General features: G+C 34.6%; 1 protein-coding gene across 4 annotated transcripts; it reads left to right on the top strand.

The window, feature by feature from the left end:
* The first annotated feature begins 3,442 nt into the window (after positions 1 to 3,442).
* Positions 3,443 to 13,733, top strand: LOC108724320 (uncharacterized). 4 transcript variants are annotated; one of them, XM_018450639.1, is made up of 17 exons: positions 3,443 to 4,330; positions 6,477 to 6,572; positions 6,895 to 7,074; positions 7,397 to 7,603; positions 7,848 to 8,107; positions 8,290 to 8,479; positions 8,747 to 8,933; positions 9,650 to 9,744; positions 10,133 to 10,156; positions 10,445 to 10,489; positions 10,598 to 10,664; positions 10,955 to 11,122; positions 11,884 to 12,019; positions 12,162 to 12,269; positions 12,552 to 12,704; positions 12,907 to 12,939; positions 13,293 to 13,733. In XM_018450639.1, exons 1-16 carry the CDS (start codon positions 3,512 to 3,514, stop codon positions 12,932 to 12,934), a joined length of 2,763 nt encoding a protein of 920 aa, XP_018306141.1. In that variant the 5' UTR covers positions 3,443 to 3,511; the 3' UTR covers positions 12,935 to 12,939; positions 13,293 to 13,733. The 4 variants fall into 4 exon arrangements, with proteins under 4 accessions (XP_018306141.1, XP_018306139.1, XP_018306142.1 ...); XM_018450637.1 differs by lacking the exon at positions 12,907 to 12,939; XM_018450640.1 differs by lacking the exon at positions 12,907 to 12,939 and having other exon boundaries at positions 8,747 to 8,885.
* The last annotated feature ends 396 nt before the right edge of the window (positions 13,734 to 14,129 follow it).

The raw sequence follows: 14,129 nt of genomic DNA on the forward strand, positions 1-14,129 counted from the left end.
GCGACGCGACGGATGCGACGCGGCGACGCCGGCGTTGAGCGTAGCGCGAAGCGTCCATTTTCCGCGAGGAGGTAGTGGGCGTCATCGTTGCCTTTGCTCTCGTTAGTATTATCGTTATTATTTTCGAGTGGAACAAAGTGTAAAATGTGAATGAGACACGCTGCGTTTGAGCGTGTCGCGAATCTGTGCGATCGATCCGATACTGTATAATTGCGATTGTTAATTAATTACACAGTTATTGATCTACGTTGAATACAATTCAGTGTGATTCTTCAAATTATCTAAATAGATTTAATCAAGATACAGTGAGAGATAGCACACTAAATGAAATTGTTGTACACTGAATTCTCTTTTATTTTTCAAATCTCTTCGCGGATTTAATTTATTTAGACAGTTGCATCCGCGCGCGACAGATATGCATTTGAAGAAATACAATGCGCTGTGACAGTTGACACTGCAGCCACGCGTTCAAGTGCATTTCAATATTTCCAATTTTGAGCGTCCAGTAAAATATTGCTTTTCCCGCTAGTGTGTTAAAAGATTCTTCGATTGTTATTTCATGTCTTTTGTTATTTAGTAGATCTATCAAAAAAGACTGTGATTTTATTATTCGAATCTTGCGTTTGAAGGATTTCGACAGCTACGTTCCTCAAGTTTCATTGACACTTTCTCGTACGAATCTTTCCACGTTCAAGTCGTTCAATTACCTTCTAAAGCAACTAATAATAATTAGGTAATATAATGCCAGATAGAAGGAAAGGCGAATCTATGTTCGTGAAAGTCGTCTTGCCCAGATTAATCAATATCCAGTATCATATTTGGAGCTGTTTATGATGGTAGAAACGTACGTGTATATATGAGAAGAGAATATATGTGCATATATGTCAATGCAACGTTGCTGACGACTATCAACGAAATTGTTTAAGCGTGGAAATTATTTTTGTGCATAAATTTTTGGACTCTTTCTTGAGATTGATCAATATTATCGCGTAATCGGAGATTAAATCAATAAATCTCCTTTCGAAAACTTCAATTTATCAAAATGCAGTAAAGATACTTTTTAATTTCCATGTAATAAAGATAAATAAAAATTAGTACAATACTTGCAATTTTGGAAAGCTGGGTAGATTATTCTATAATACAATACTTGCAATTTTGGAAAGCTGGGTATTTCATTAATTAAAATTTAAGATAGATCCCTCTAATTAATTAATTTTGTCTACTTTTTCACTTTTTCAGTAAACGACGTATGACACAACCATTTTTGTGTTTATTTACCATATTATAAAATTTATTACAATCATTTAATTCGATTTTTTTTTTATATTAATTTAAAATTTTTCTTATATATATATATATCTTTTCGGTAAAAAATTATTCCGCGTTCGTTCATGTATTTTTATGCATAAAAAACGCCGAGTCAATACGTCGCTTTTCGGAGCGTTGACATGGCAGTTTTTGTGACTACTTAAGAAGTCACGAGATAATTTTTATCGATTTATACGTACGACAAATTTATCAATAAGATTCTTTACATTATCGTAGAATGAAATATAATAACGTAAAATTGATATCATTAAGCTGATGGAACCATAGTGACAAAAAGGAGATGAAGCGAACGTCGAAATCTGACTACGCGATGATAGCGACAGAAATCGAACGCGCATACTTTCCACAGATTATAAACGAAAGTGTAAAGCGAAAGTGTAACGGCATTTAGAGTAAGACATTTGCTAGATTTCGCGGCATTGCTTTTAAGGTCATTTGTCGAACAGTGTAGAACGTATCTATCGTTTATATTATTCGACATAAGAAAGAACACTCTTCTTGAACAGCACTAAAATTAAAACAAATTGCATAAAATATAATACGAAGTGTTAGAAGCGATAGAGGTAGAGATCGAAAAAATCAATTGCTTTCAATATCTTTTTTAGGATTAAATAGCTTTTATTTAACAATAATTATTTTTAAATAATTTTTTTATGTGTCTTAGTCGGAGATGAACAGTTTTTCCTCTTGTTTTACATTTTATAAGTCTTACATTTTATAAGTATCAATTTCGTTTTAGTTTCTTTAAATACATCTACACGAACGAGACATATAAAGACTTTTTTTTACGGTTTTGCTGGAGAGAGAGAGAGAGAGAGAGAGAGAGACGATAAAGAATTTTCATTCTCTAATTCTTTTTTCATCATTTTGTTTTTTATTCGTTCACACTTTTGGCATCTCTAATTGAACTCTCATTGCTCTCTTCATGGCTGACCCGTCCTATTGATCCCTGATCATTGATCGACAACTTGAGATTGAATTTGAATCTCTTGCCAGCGACGATCAACAAGAATTCCTTCTTCTTCTTCTTCTTCTTATCAACAATATTTTTCCGTTCATGCAATGTGCACATCTCTCATTCTATCTCTCAAGTGAGGGAAAATTATAGCGGTCAAGTGATAAGACAATGTCAAGGCTGCTAGCGAATGATTCTCGTTGTTGCGCCTACTCATTGTTACCTGTTATCGCTAACTGGCTAAAAATATTTATCAAAAGTAACGCGTCAAAAGTACCGCGGTATAATGTACGACGCATATATATACGTGCAATATATAATATAATTGTAATGAGACCTTCTACCTTTAAATTCTTCACTAGAGCATGGAGTATTCCGTTATTTATATTTTGAAAGATCAGACAATTATTATTCGCTTCAGACTTAAAGAATTAAAATATATTTATAGTATTAGATATTATGTAATAAAATATTAATATATAACATATTATTGGGAATAATATCTTCAATATCTGAAAAACGATCTTACCGCTTTGATCTATCAAATGTCCATTCTTGCAGCTTAATCTCTTCTCGATATAAAGAATAAGAGAAAAGAAAGTTACACACATGGTACTCTTATTACAACGTATTATTGTAATGAATTTTAATACAACAAAGATTTAACTTGATAAAATCTTTTCGTATTGCAAGAATATCGTGCATACATAAACAGATAGAAAATATTCGGTACGACTTATTATTGATGATTTACCAGTAAAGAGATCGTTACCAAACTCGACAAGAGGTCTGAAAAAAGCGTGCGATTCGACTTTCAAATCCGATTGAAAGTTTTCAACTTTAATTTCTTGTCTTTAATCAGACAGTTGGAGGTAGCGGATCCAATTTAAAGGTCGACAACTCCTATATTTATAAACGGTTAGGCCAATTAAACGTTGGAAAAGAGGTAACGAAGAAAATACAATTGACCTTGAAACTGATGGCCAGGTTTGGATTGGATAGAAGGTCGCAGAACCTCGAAGCGGAAGTGAACCTAGACTAGGTAGACACGCAAGTAGGTGACGACGACGATGACGACGTCGACGTCAACGAGGTGGAGGAACATCACGGCTATCAGTGCCGTGTAGTGCGGCCGAAGGAGCCCAGGGTATATGTACGGCGTATTAATAGCCAAGTAAATAGAGCGGTGGTGGGGCCGCGGTTGCTCCCGGGTGAAAATAGAAAAGAATGTTTTTGGAATCCAATTGGACTTGGTTGGCAGAACGATGGGGCAATATGGCCGACTTGGCCGAGCGGGTGGACGATCTGATATGCAGTTTCGACTCGACTGGTGAAACGACCATGGATACGCTATCGATGCTGATATTCGGCTGGATGTTGTTCGGTCTGGTGGTGTTGTGCGTTGGCAAATACGTGTACAATCGTTTCGTGCTGAACGAGCTCACCGCTGCCTCCGCTGCTACTGCCGCCGTCGCCTCATCATCATCGTCGTCGCCGCAGCTCGGCAAGGATGGTGGCCATGAGAGTGTCGTGACGACGAGTACCGCTGGTACCATTGTTGGAAGACTGTTTAACAAGTCCAAATTGGTATCACCGTCGTCGTCGTCGTCATTGCTCGTTAGTAGGGCTGGTACCGGTGGTGCAGGTGGTGGCGCGGGTACCGTTAGTGTCGGCGGTGGCGGCGGTGGTACCGTTAGTGCTGCTACTGTTGCTGCTGCTGCTGCTGCTGCTGCTGGCGGTGGTGGTAGTGGCGGTGGTAGCGGTACCAGTGCGGTAGCAGGTGCGAGATCTCCGTCGCCGGGCTACGTGCCGCCCACGCCGCCGATCAGGAAACGTTTGACCCGGAAGACCTCCGGTGCTCTCATCAGCCCGTCTCGAAGTTCCAGGGCACTGCATCTTCCGACCGCGACTGGCGCGGATGCTGAGGCTGTGCGTTGGGTTAACGAACTGATCGTGTGGCTTCACCACGATCTCGTCATCCTCAATGAACTCTTGGCCACTTGGGTGGTTTCCCTTAACGATTTTACCGTCGGTTCCACAGACGAGGTGAGAGAACAAGAGTAAAACGTCGATTATCATAGTTTCAAACTTTTTATTTTGTTCGCCATAAAATGTGTAGCGCAAACTTTTCTAGAATTTGATTACGAAATTAACAAATTTAAGTTTTAAATCGCAAAGAGAGGAGGGTGGTGGCCTGGGGTTTTATAAATTTAATAATCAGATTCGTTATGCTCGATAAGGCGAGATACGAACTCTTCCCGAGACATTAGGTGAAAAAAGAAGAGGACACACTTGTATTGCGTGCGTATGCTGACAAATGATTCCTAGTCTAGGTCAAACGCTCAAGGGAAGCACGATATATATTTTTTCTTACTGTTAGATATAATACGTTTTGAGTTACAATAAAATGGAGAATTCGTTTCAAAGCTTTTATTCTATCTCCAATTAGGTAGCACACCTTCAGATATCTTCAGCAAATTTAATCTCGCGTTCCATACTAGTTAATTATTCGCCGCGGTTATTCTGTCCAACGTGTTTTATCAAACGATCTGCGCGTTTGAAATTACCGTCTTATAATTTATTTCATAATCATAAGTATAAATTGTAAGCATTATTGAATCACGAAAATTCAATGCGCTCTCATTTATTTCATTTACTTCAAATTATCACATCATTTGTTTGCTTTGTAAAAAATTACGAATTAAACATATGGGGGTCAATCATTTTTCCTAGGCTAAAAAGTGAAAAGTGAATTGTCCATTAACATCAATGATTAAAATTTTCACTGTTCACTTTCCATCCTAGGGATAAAGTTTCATGATTGAAACTCTGTATATGTTATGTCTATACTTTCTATTATTTTTATCCTAAGAGAGAGATAAGTCGCTTTTCCAACAGTAGTACTTACTATCAGTAAATAAATTAACGAATTAAATGCGTAAACAAATTAAAAGTAATTAAAAGTTATCGTCTAGTAAGTGATATAACACCTCTATACATTGACTACATTTACACGGCACCCTTAATCGAGTTTAATAATCCGTAGTTATGAAACAGACCAATCACAGTAGTTCCATTCTTCTGAAGAACAACTATGACTGGCCAATTCCATAATTACGAATGTTATCAAACCCGATTAAGCATGCCGTGTAAAATCCAATGTCCACGATGTTAGAACTCGATCCGAGTTCTAGCATCGTGGACATTGGGCCTCTAACAGAGGTCATTGACAATTATCTCGGCAGCTATAAATTATAAGAAAATATCGTAATTAATATCTTATGGTAGAATTGGATTAATCTCGCGTGATTTTTTTTGCTTTCCTGTATAGACAGAATATCGAATCTTTCTTGGTTATTTACATAGATCAAGATACGTCACATCAAAAATCACCATAATAGTATTGTATAAAAAGGCATTACGGTTCGGCGCTGTCCTTGCCACGTGTAGCCGATGGCATCATTTTGCTGGGATAACTTAAAATTTCTTTGAGCATCCAAATTTTAGCTTAGCTTATAAATTAATAGTTTATCGTGCGTAACAATAAATTTGCAACGTAATTTGAAATTTTTTACGTTACGACATGATGTATTACAACATGTCAACAGGTAAAAAAATAATTTAAGAAAAAAGAAAATAATTGTATGGCAAAGTAACGGTTAGTAATTATAATTTTCACAAAAACGATATGGTTATTCAGTGAAAACTGAATTAATCTTTCTGAAGGAAGGAATTTCGAGTCACGTCTATTCTAGAGTCAACGAGAGAAATTCCGGACAGCACGTATATTCAAAATTGAATAGTCTTATTATGATGATGTGATATGTAAAAATTGTCTTATTATGTGTGTCCTAATTTTGCTGTCTGGGATGTATACAACTTAATTGATACAATATATAAGAATTGATTACTTATATATTATATACATATACATTTATATCTAAAAGATTCTTGTTTGATCTAGAATAAACAGTATATTATTGTTATGTAGGTATATAAACGATACGACGAATTAATTATTCTTAATTCTTATTCTGAATATGCAAACAAGTATACCGCACGATTGCGTGCTGGATAAAAAAGATGGCAATGAGATAATTATGGCACGTAGTAAAGAAGTGTGACGTAGAGGTTTCTAAGCGTATTTCGTCGGCCGTATGTACAGTCGCAATTAGACATTTATATGTTTTAGCATGGAGTTGGTGTCGAATTTGTTCGTGTACTTCCAGAGACTTATCCGCCAACCTTGTCAAATATCTTCTGCGAATGCGATTCGAAGGATGATGTGGTACGTAGATATTCCCTTTTCGCTCCGATTAGCCTTTTGCATTTGAAATTGTGTCAAGATATCAACTTCCTTTTTTGATTTTTCTTTATCGATCCTTTAATTTTATTTTTAGAAACTTTCAAGCTTGATCAACATCTTTAATGCCAAATCAAATGTCACAGTTACATAAAAACTATACAATATAAAGAATTTTTTAGTTATATCATATGTGTAACTATTTTAATTTTCTAAAGCGTTTTAGAAACAATAATTAAATAGTCAATAATTTTACATTTAGATGTAATTAGTAATTAATCATCTTAAGAAAAGTAATAATTTTTAGACCATCACGTGTGACTGTGAGGCTACTCCAGCTTTACAGCTAAAAGCATTTCGGCAACGAGGGGATAAGATAGATATTAATCACTATAGAGTCAACGTCAATCGTTTCCGAGCTCGTCTCAACGTTGTCTGCATCACCGAGAAGCTGCTGATCGATCTGAAATGCGATGGCTGGCCTGAGGTGCGTGCAACATTGTTATCAACGGATTTCCTGTGATGCAACACATGGAAACTTCCGTCCTGACATTGTGCAATCACAGCTATTTATGATCACTCGTTCTCGATCTCGACAATACATCGTGTTTATACAGAGTCTTGGCCGTCTTGAACAATAGACATAAAATGAACGATAAACATTTTTTGTGCGAATTTTGTAACATTCAATTTAACGAAAAGTAATACAAACGGTATTAATCAGCGATAGAAATCAGTTCAATTGGAAAAGTCGAAGCACTCTTAATATGTGAATTAATATTATATTTATATTACTTCCCGTATTACAGGTAAAGGTCTCTTTAGCAGCGGTGGGCACAATAAAGAAAGACTTGGACGAAAGCCAGTTACAAGAAGTGGTAACGGAAATTGTAGTGGGTGCTCTGCGAGGCACCAATGTTCATCTCAATCTTTCTCAATATCCCACGTGTCCTCGATTATGGAGAGAGCCGCCCTCTCAGCCAGGCTTTTCATATCCTACACATTACGACAGTGTAGTAAGTTATCATAGCGACATCAAGCATTTGTCAATCAAATTAAATACCTAATCGCAAATACTTGCACATTTATTTGTAAATTAAAATTCTTATCGCATTCTTCAACAAGATCTATATTATATTCTTAGATTCTGCATTTTTCTCGAAACATGAAAGATTATTGTTGAAAGTAACAACACTTCACTTTTAAATTGCCACGTGCTACTATTATTATATTTGCCCATTGTGACGATTTCACTTATAGAACACTTTGAATTCAATGATACATCAACCATCATCGCATCAACGTCTTCAAGGACATCCCGCATCCTCACTTGCTCCAATGCAATACGTACCTGGAGAGAGGCGTTTGCTCGTGAAGGTTGTAAGGGCTATCGACCTCGGCGGTCAACAAGGAGCCGTGGAGCCTTACTGCGTCGTGGAGTTGGATGAACCGTCGCAAAAGAATCAGACTTCCATAAAGAAAGACACAAAAAATCCGCTATGGGATGAGGCGTTTTTATTGTAATTATCCATGTAAAATTCATGCGGCTACGCGCTTCATCTACATCGTATTATTATTATTATTATTATTGTAATTGTTATTATTGTTATACCTTATTTTATGCTTTATTTTTACGAAAAAAATATAATCCGTGTGTTAGAAGGCCATATTTTAGCGACTAAGCTTCGATATACATTTACAGTGATATAAGCCACAACACGAGCGAAGTGTTATTAGAGGTGTTTGATCATGTCAACAAAAGTCAAAGATTCTTGGGGCTAGGAATCGTAGGCGTCGAGGAACTTGTCATGAATCCGAGTCAACGGCAAATCATACCTCTTCAGGCACGGCCATACGAGCAAGATGACATTACAGGCACCCTCACAGTGGAGGTAACCGCGGTTCTGATTAATTTTTATTCTACTTGATATCAAACGCGACGCGGTTATATACCTATATTCCTTCAATAAAATACTTCTCTCGGGAAATATTTCAATAAATTCTAAAAAGATCATCTTTTTCTGTTAAATGTTTATGCTCATTAAATTGTCATGAATAACTTGAGATATTCGAAATGTCTTTAAAGAAATTATACTTTCAATATAGTTTATATAGTGTACCACTGATTTGTTGCTTTCGTGCTGTTATATATTCTGCAGTTTCTATTCATCGAGGGTGCGGAGGTACCACAAATTGGGACCAAGCCTTATAAGGTCAAGGAGACGATAAAGCCAGTCTCGCCGAGCCGGTCCTACAGTCAAAATATCATCAGCAGCAATAGTCTGAACTACAACAATGGTAACAGTACACTTATCTTGTACGACTCTGCCGCACAGTCGGAAGGGGGTAATTACCGATTACTTATCAAGCGTTGATGTGTGTGTATATTAATTCGATTGATTTTTCTTTCTTTTTATTAGTATATTAGTGACTTTTATTGATCTGTCCTCGTAAAAAAGGCAACCTAATGTTTCTCGTGATTAGAATCGGTTTGTGAACTCCCCTACAGTATGTAACGCATTTGTTTAAATTATACATCAATTCATCGCACGTCGAAACCATTCCTCCAATTCGTTCCTTTGATTCGAACATAATTGGCATAAGGTTAATTAGTGTACAAAGCATCATCCGAATGCAACCATTCAAAAAATTATTTATTTGTATAAGTTGATTAAATATATAGATATACAGAGAGTCTAAAGTTTCATATACTTACGTGTCTACCACAATAATATCTAATTTTTATTAAAAAAGATTAATAAAAGCTTAAAATAATTGATAAATAATTAATAATTGATAAATTGTTGAACAAATTTATAAATACAATTCAGACAGAGAAATTTGGAGCATTCTGTACAAGTCAGATTGTGATGGAAATGCTATAGTATTTAAAAATCAACGCTTTTAGAGAGAGAGAGAGAGAGAGAGAGAGAGAGAGAGAGAAAGAGAGAGAAAGAGAGAGAGAGAGAGAGAGAGAGAAATAGAGATAGAGATAGAGAGAGTCGTAGATTTTATCAAATTAATTTCTTTTAATGAAATTTATTAGAAACATATTTTTGCAGACTATTTGACAAATGGTAACGTTGTGGATTCACCATACAAAAGCGGACAAACGAACGGTAATAAGGGAACCTTGATTGTACATAGTCAGCAAAGGGTAAGTTTATGAAGTAACTGCAGAATGCAGATTTTTCTTATTGCACGAAAAATTAACATTCGCGTGAAGTAAAATTATAAAAACTGAAAAATCAGGCTTGAATCTGTATATGAAAATGGAATGGAAGTTTAGAATTGACAACTTATAATAGACAATAAATAGACAGTACAATAGACAGAAAATGGAATAGAAAAGTTTCTAATATTGTCAAGAATTCCGTAGAACAATTTGTGTATGTATAATAAAAGATTGTTTTGATTCTTCGAGAATTATTTGTTTTAATAAAAATGATTTGTGGTTTACTGTTTATCCTTGATAAATATATTCTTTGTGATTATATATTGTGATTTTTTACTAAAGCATGATTTATATTTGACTTCTCTTGCAGCAACCAGAGCGGCAGATTGTCAAGGTAAGAAGTACATGATATTGGTTGTTTGCATTTCGTGTGATTAAAATAATTATTTTTCGTTTATAACGTGAAAAAATAAATAAACCTCAGGAATAGTTCTAGTCAATGTGATGCAACTGAAGAGAGACATCGCTGTATGGTGAAATAAAGTTTGATAAACGAATTCGTCATTCAAAGTGTCGTTATTTGGAGTTGCATTTTAATTTACTTTAACATTAAGTATTTTTCTTCTGTTTCATGAAAGTATTAACCGTGGTTGAGTGCTATGTATTTACTAATGTGTAATAGGTTGCTCTGACGGAGACTGGAAATTGGCAAGAAGTATCTCCGGAAGTAAGTAAATAATACTGTTTTCATCTTCATAAATGAAATTTTACGATGGCAACAAAAAATCGATTTTGTGCCTACTTGTGTAACTTTTTAATAACAATCTCTGTGCAGCACGGAACAAAAGATGTAAATGCTACCTCGGGACCAGAAGGCACGCCTAATTCTTCCAATTCAGAAGGTAAGAATTTTGAAGTAATTAAAATTCCAATCCACGAAAATTAATGATATATAAAATTATAATTTCATGTTATAGTATGTGTCATATCTCAAAGCATTAGTGAAATATGAAAATTTTATACATTGTTTTATTATTACTTCTGAGAGTTCTGAGCATTGGTTTAAAATTTGAGTACAATTCTCTTATTGGTTTAGAAGTTATTTAATTTTTATTTTATTGCATCTATTGTGTATTTATTATCGTATTCTTGTAGTAAATAAAATGTAATCAACAACATTAATTTTGTGTAGAGAGAGGAAGAGCACGAAGAAAACGACGTGATTTCTTTGGAACCATAAAGAAGCGACTGAGTCGATCCAAGACGAGAAGTAGATCAGTGGGTCCTGAAGGAGAGATCAATCACGAAGACGCTCATTCGAGATCCATATCCGCCGACAGAGCTCGTGATCCTGGATCTGGTAAGATTTCAATATACACCCCTCCTCTCACATCTCTTCCAATATTCTTTTTTATAAATTAAATTAATTGTATCATGTCTGCAATAACATATAGTTTTTGTTGCAAGTTGACATTTGTTTAATGATTGTGTGTTTGATATCTATTAAATGTGTTTAAAAAAGTCTGCTCGGTTACGATTGATGTAAATATCTCCATATATAAAGGAGATCTGTCGAAGAGATTACTTATAGTTTTATCATCTTATTTATTCGTTTTTCGATTGTATTATATTATTACTCATTTGTACACGCTCTGTCTTGCTCACGTGTGTGTAACTCTCACGGTATTCGACTTTAATTGGTAAGTATTAATTGTTAGCAAGAAAGAAAACTTTGTTCTTTAACAGACAAAAAAAACAGATAATATAATTGATAAGCGTTAATAAATTTGTAAAGTTACCTTATTCCTAGATCTCATTTACAGATAATAACATTAATAATAATTTGCACTAGAAAAAATTCGATTATTTATTTTCAATTTATCATTATATAATTTGTCACAATTACAGATGTTCCGCGCTTGCTATATATATGTTAAAACATACGGTACTTTTTACTTCTATCTATAATAAAATTGTGCTTAACTAAAGTCGGGTGCATTTTTTTTATTAATATATGTATAATTTATTGAGTCTTACGCTTCAAGAGTTACTTTTTCATTCTTTCATCTGCATTAGCGAACGTTAACGTATATCTGTTACGAATTAATCTTCTTTTTGTAGCTCATCTATCGGTACCAGAACAATCGAGACGATCGAGTTTGAGTGAAGCTTCGGGTATAAGCGGAACATCTACGAGAACATACGTCAATGAAGCTTCCACGCTCGTTCTCGAAACTTTGGAGAACGGTATAAAGAAGTAAGTTTAACTCTCCCTCTAATTAATTCCTTCTCTCTCTCTCTCTCTCTCTCTCTCTCTCTCTCTGTCTCTCTATTTGTATTTTTAGAAGAAAGCATGACATGTTTTTAAACCTTTTTATATATATTTTCTAAAATTTCAGACATTACCTCGTACCACTTTCTCTCGCACAGAAAAGTAAATGGAGAAAAAAAGGGACAAAACTGCACATATTTAACGATCACACATTTATCGCCAAGCACATGGCGGGGTAAGTTGTATCATGCCGATATGACAACATTATCAATCCCTAGTAGTACAATTGTTGGCACAATATTGATCAAATATTGGCCCAATATTGGCCTAATATATCTCCAATGTACAAGGATATACATATATTGTTTAACCAATATACATATATGTATCGCAAAAAAATTGCTAGGATATAATACAACTGTCGACAGTGGGATTATATCATTGAATTCATCGATATACGAAAAATATAATTGAAATTTTATAATTATAATAAAATAAACGTTCACTTTGCTTTTAGAGGAACAGTTTGCGAAGTATGTAAAAGAACTCTTGCACGAAGGCTTGGTAAGCAGGGCTACGAATGTAGGGATTGTCAGATGAAGTGTCACAAACACTGTCACGTGAAAGTCGATACGACGTGTCCCACGTCAACTATCCAGAGCATCGAGTTGTGAGTATCCTAAATCACTTAGCATCATCATCATTTTAAACATTAAGCTAAATATTCCCAAGTTTTAATGAAAGTGTATAGAGTCTCGTTATATTTGCAATTAAATTCTCAAAAAACTTTTAAACGTTATTATAATTATTGTTTTATTTATTTTAATAATAAATTTACGATACATGTCCTAATGCAACTTTTTTCGCGTAAGGTCCTTACTGCCAGTACTGAGCGAATAGGATAGGTAAGACTTTCAAAATTTAGAAATGAGTGAATTTGCTAATGGTATCGCGCATGAGGAAGTGCCTGTCCCCAATAGATCGATACGTCTGATGTGTTTGATAATCTGCTTGTGAAAATGCATTAATTCTGCTTGCTCCTATTCTTTAGCCGAGTTTTTCGTCCTGATTATATGTGAATCACCGAGATTAATCGAAAATAGTACCTTTTGAAAACGTTATTGTCGATAAAGCACGACTGAATGCATAATATACATATGTATAACGTATACACGTGTATATAATTATTATCTCTATTTTTCTTATCTGATCCAGAATTCAGAGAGCAATCTTACCCACTAATATTTATGATTTTTAGGATGTGCATCAAGGTTCCGCCACTTGAACGAAAGCCTTCTATGCTTCTGTGTTCGCGGTAACGATGTCGCGTTATACGCGCGATACGTTAAATTTCGGACAGGCGATTTATTTTTTAACTTTAAGACAACACAACGATGATCATAATCTATTTCTAAAAGTTTCATGCTTGTCACGTTTTAGTTCTTCCATATCCGAGACAAAAAGATAACACTGTAGTTTACCAAAAAAAATATGTTTTTTTAAAATTATTTTGATCAGACAAGGTGTTTCTTATAGATTTTTGGATACACCGAAAACGATGCTATACATAAGTTAAATTTCATCAGCACGTCACAGGCTTCCAAAATAATCGAAATTTAATATGCCAAAAATGATTTTTTTGCGATATTTAACATTTTTTTAATATAAAAAGGATTAACATTACCTTGAAATTCTATGAGCGGAAATTGTAAATGTATTGATCATCTCCTATAAAATGTGTGTATTTCTTTAAATTTCAATACTTTATCAGCCATGTTATGTAGAATTCAAATACAGAGTTTTCCTATAAGGAAGTTTAACCTTTTTTTTTTGCAAAATGATGTCAAATATCGTGAAAAAACCATTTCCAAAAATGTCACAGATCTACTTATTAAATGTCAGTTATTTCGGAAAGCTGATGTGCTGGAGAAATTTGGTTTGCAGCACGCGTTTTCAGCGTTTTCATTAAAAAAATCTATAAGACACTTTGTCCAAAGTAATTTTTTTGTTGTAAACTAGCATAATTCAAATTACGTATTCTTCAATATTTGATAAATATAAAAGATGATACGTAATTAGATCTGTTATTAGAATG

This window comes from Mycetomoellerius zeteki, unplaced genomic scaffold (assembly GCF_001594055.1).
Source record: "Mycetomoellerius zeteki isolate Tzet28-1 unplaced genomic scaffold, Tzet1.0 scaffold290, whole genome shotgun sequence".
In the NCBI taxonomy this organism is placed as follows: Eukaryota; Metazoa; Arthropoda; class Insecta; order Hymenoptera; family Formicidae; genus Mycetomoellerius; species Mycetomoellerius zeteki.

Bases quoted from the DNA above. Each gene is read 5' to 3' on its own strand.
- LOC108724320 (XM_018450637.1), top strand. From the start codon at position 3,512: ATGTTTTTGGAATCCAATTGGACTTGGTTGGCAGAACGATGGGGCAAT. The intron at 10,157-10,444 runs GTAAGAAGTACA...AATGTGTAATAG, and splicing joins CAGAGCGGCAGATTGTCAAG to GTTGCTCTGACGGAGACTGG. The intron at 11,123-11,883 runs GTAAGATTTCAA...TTCTTTTTGTAG, and splicing joins AGCTCGTGATCCTGGATCTG to CTCATCTATCGGTACCAGAA.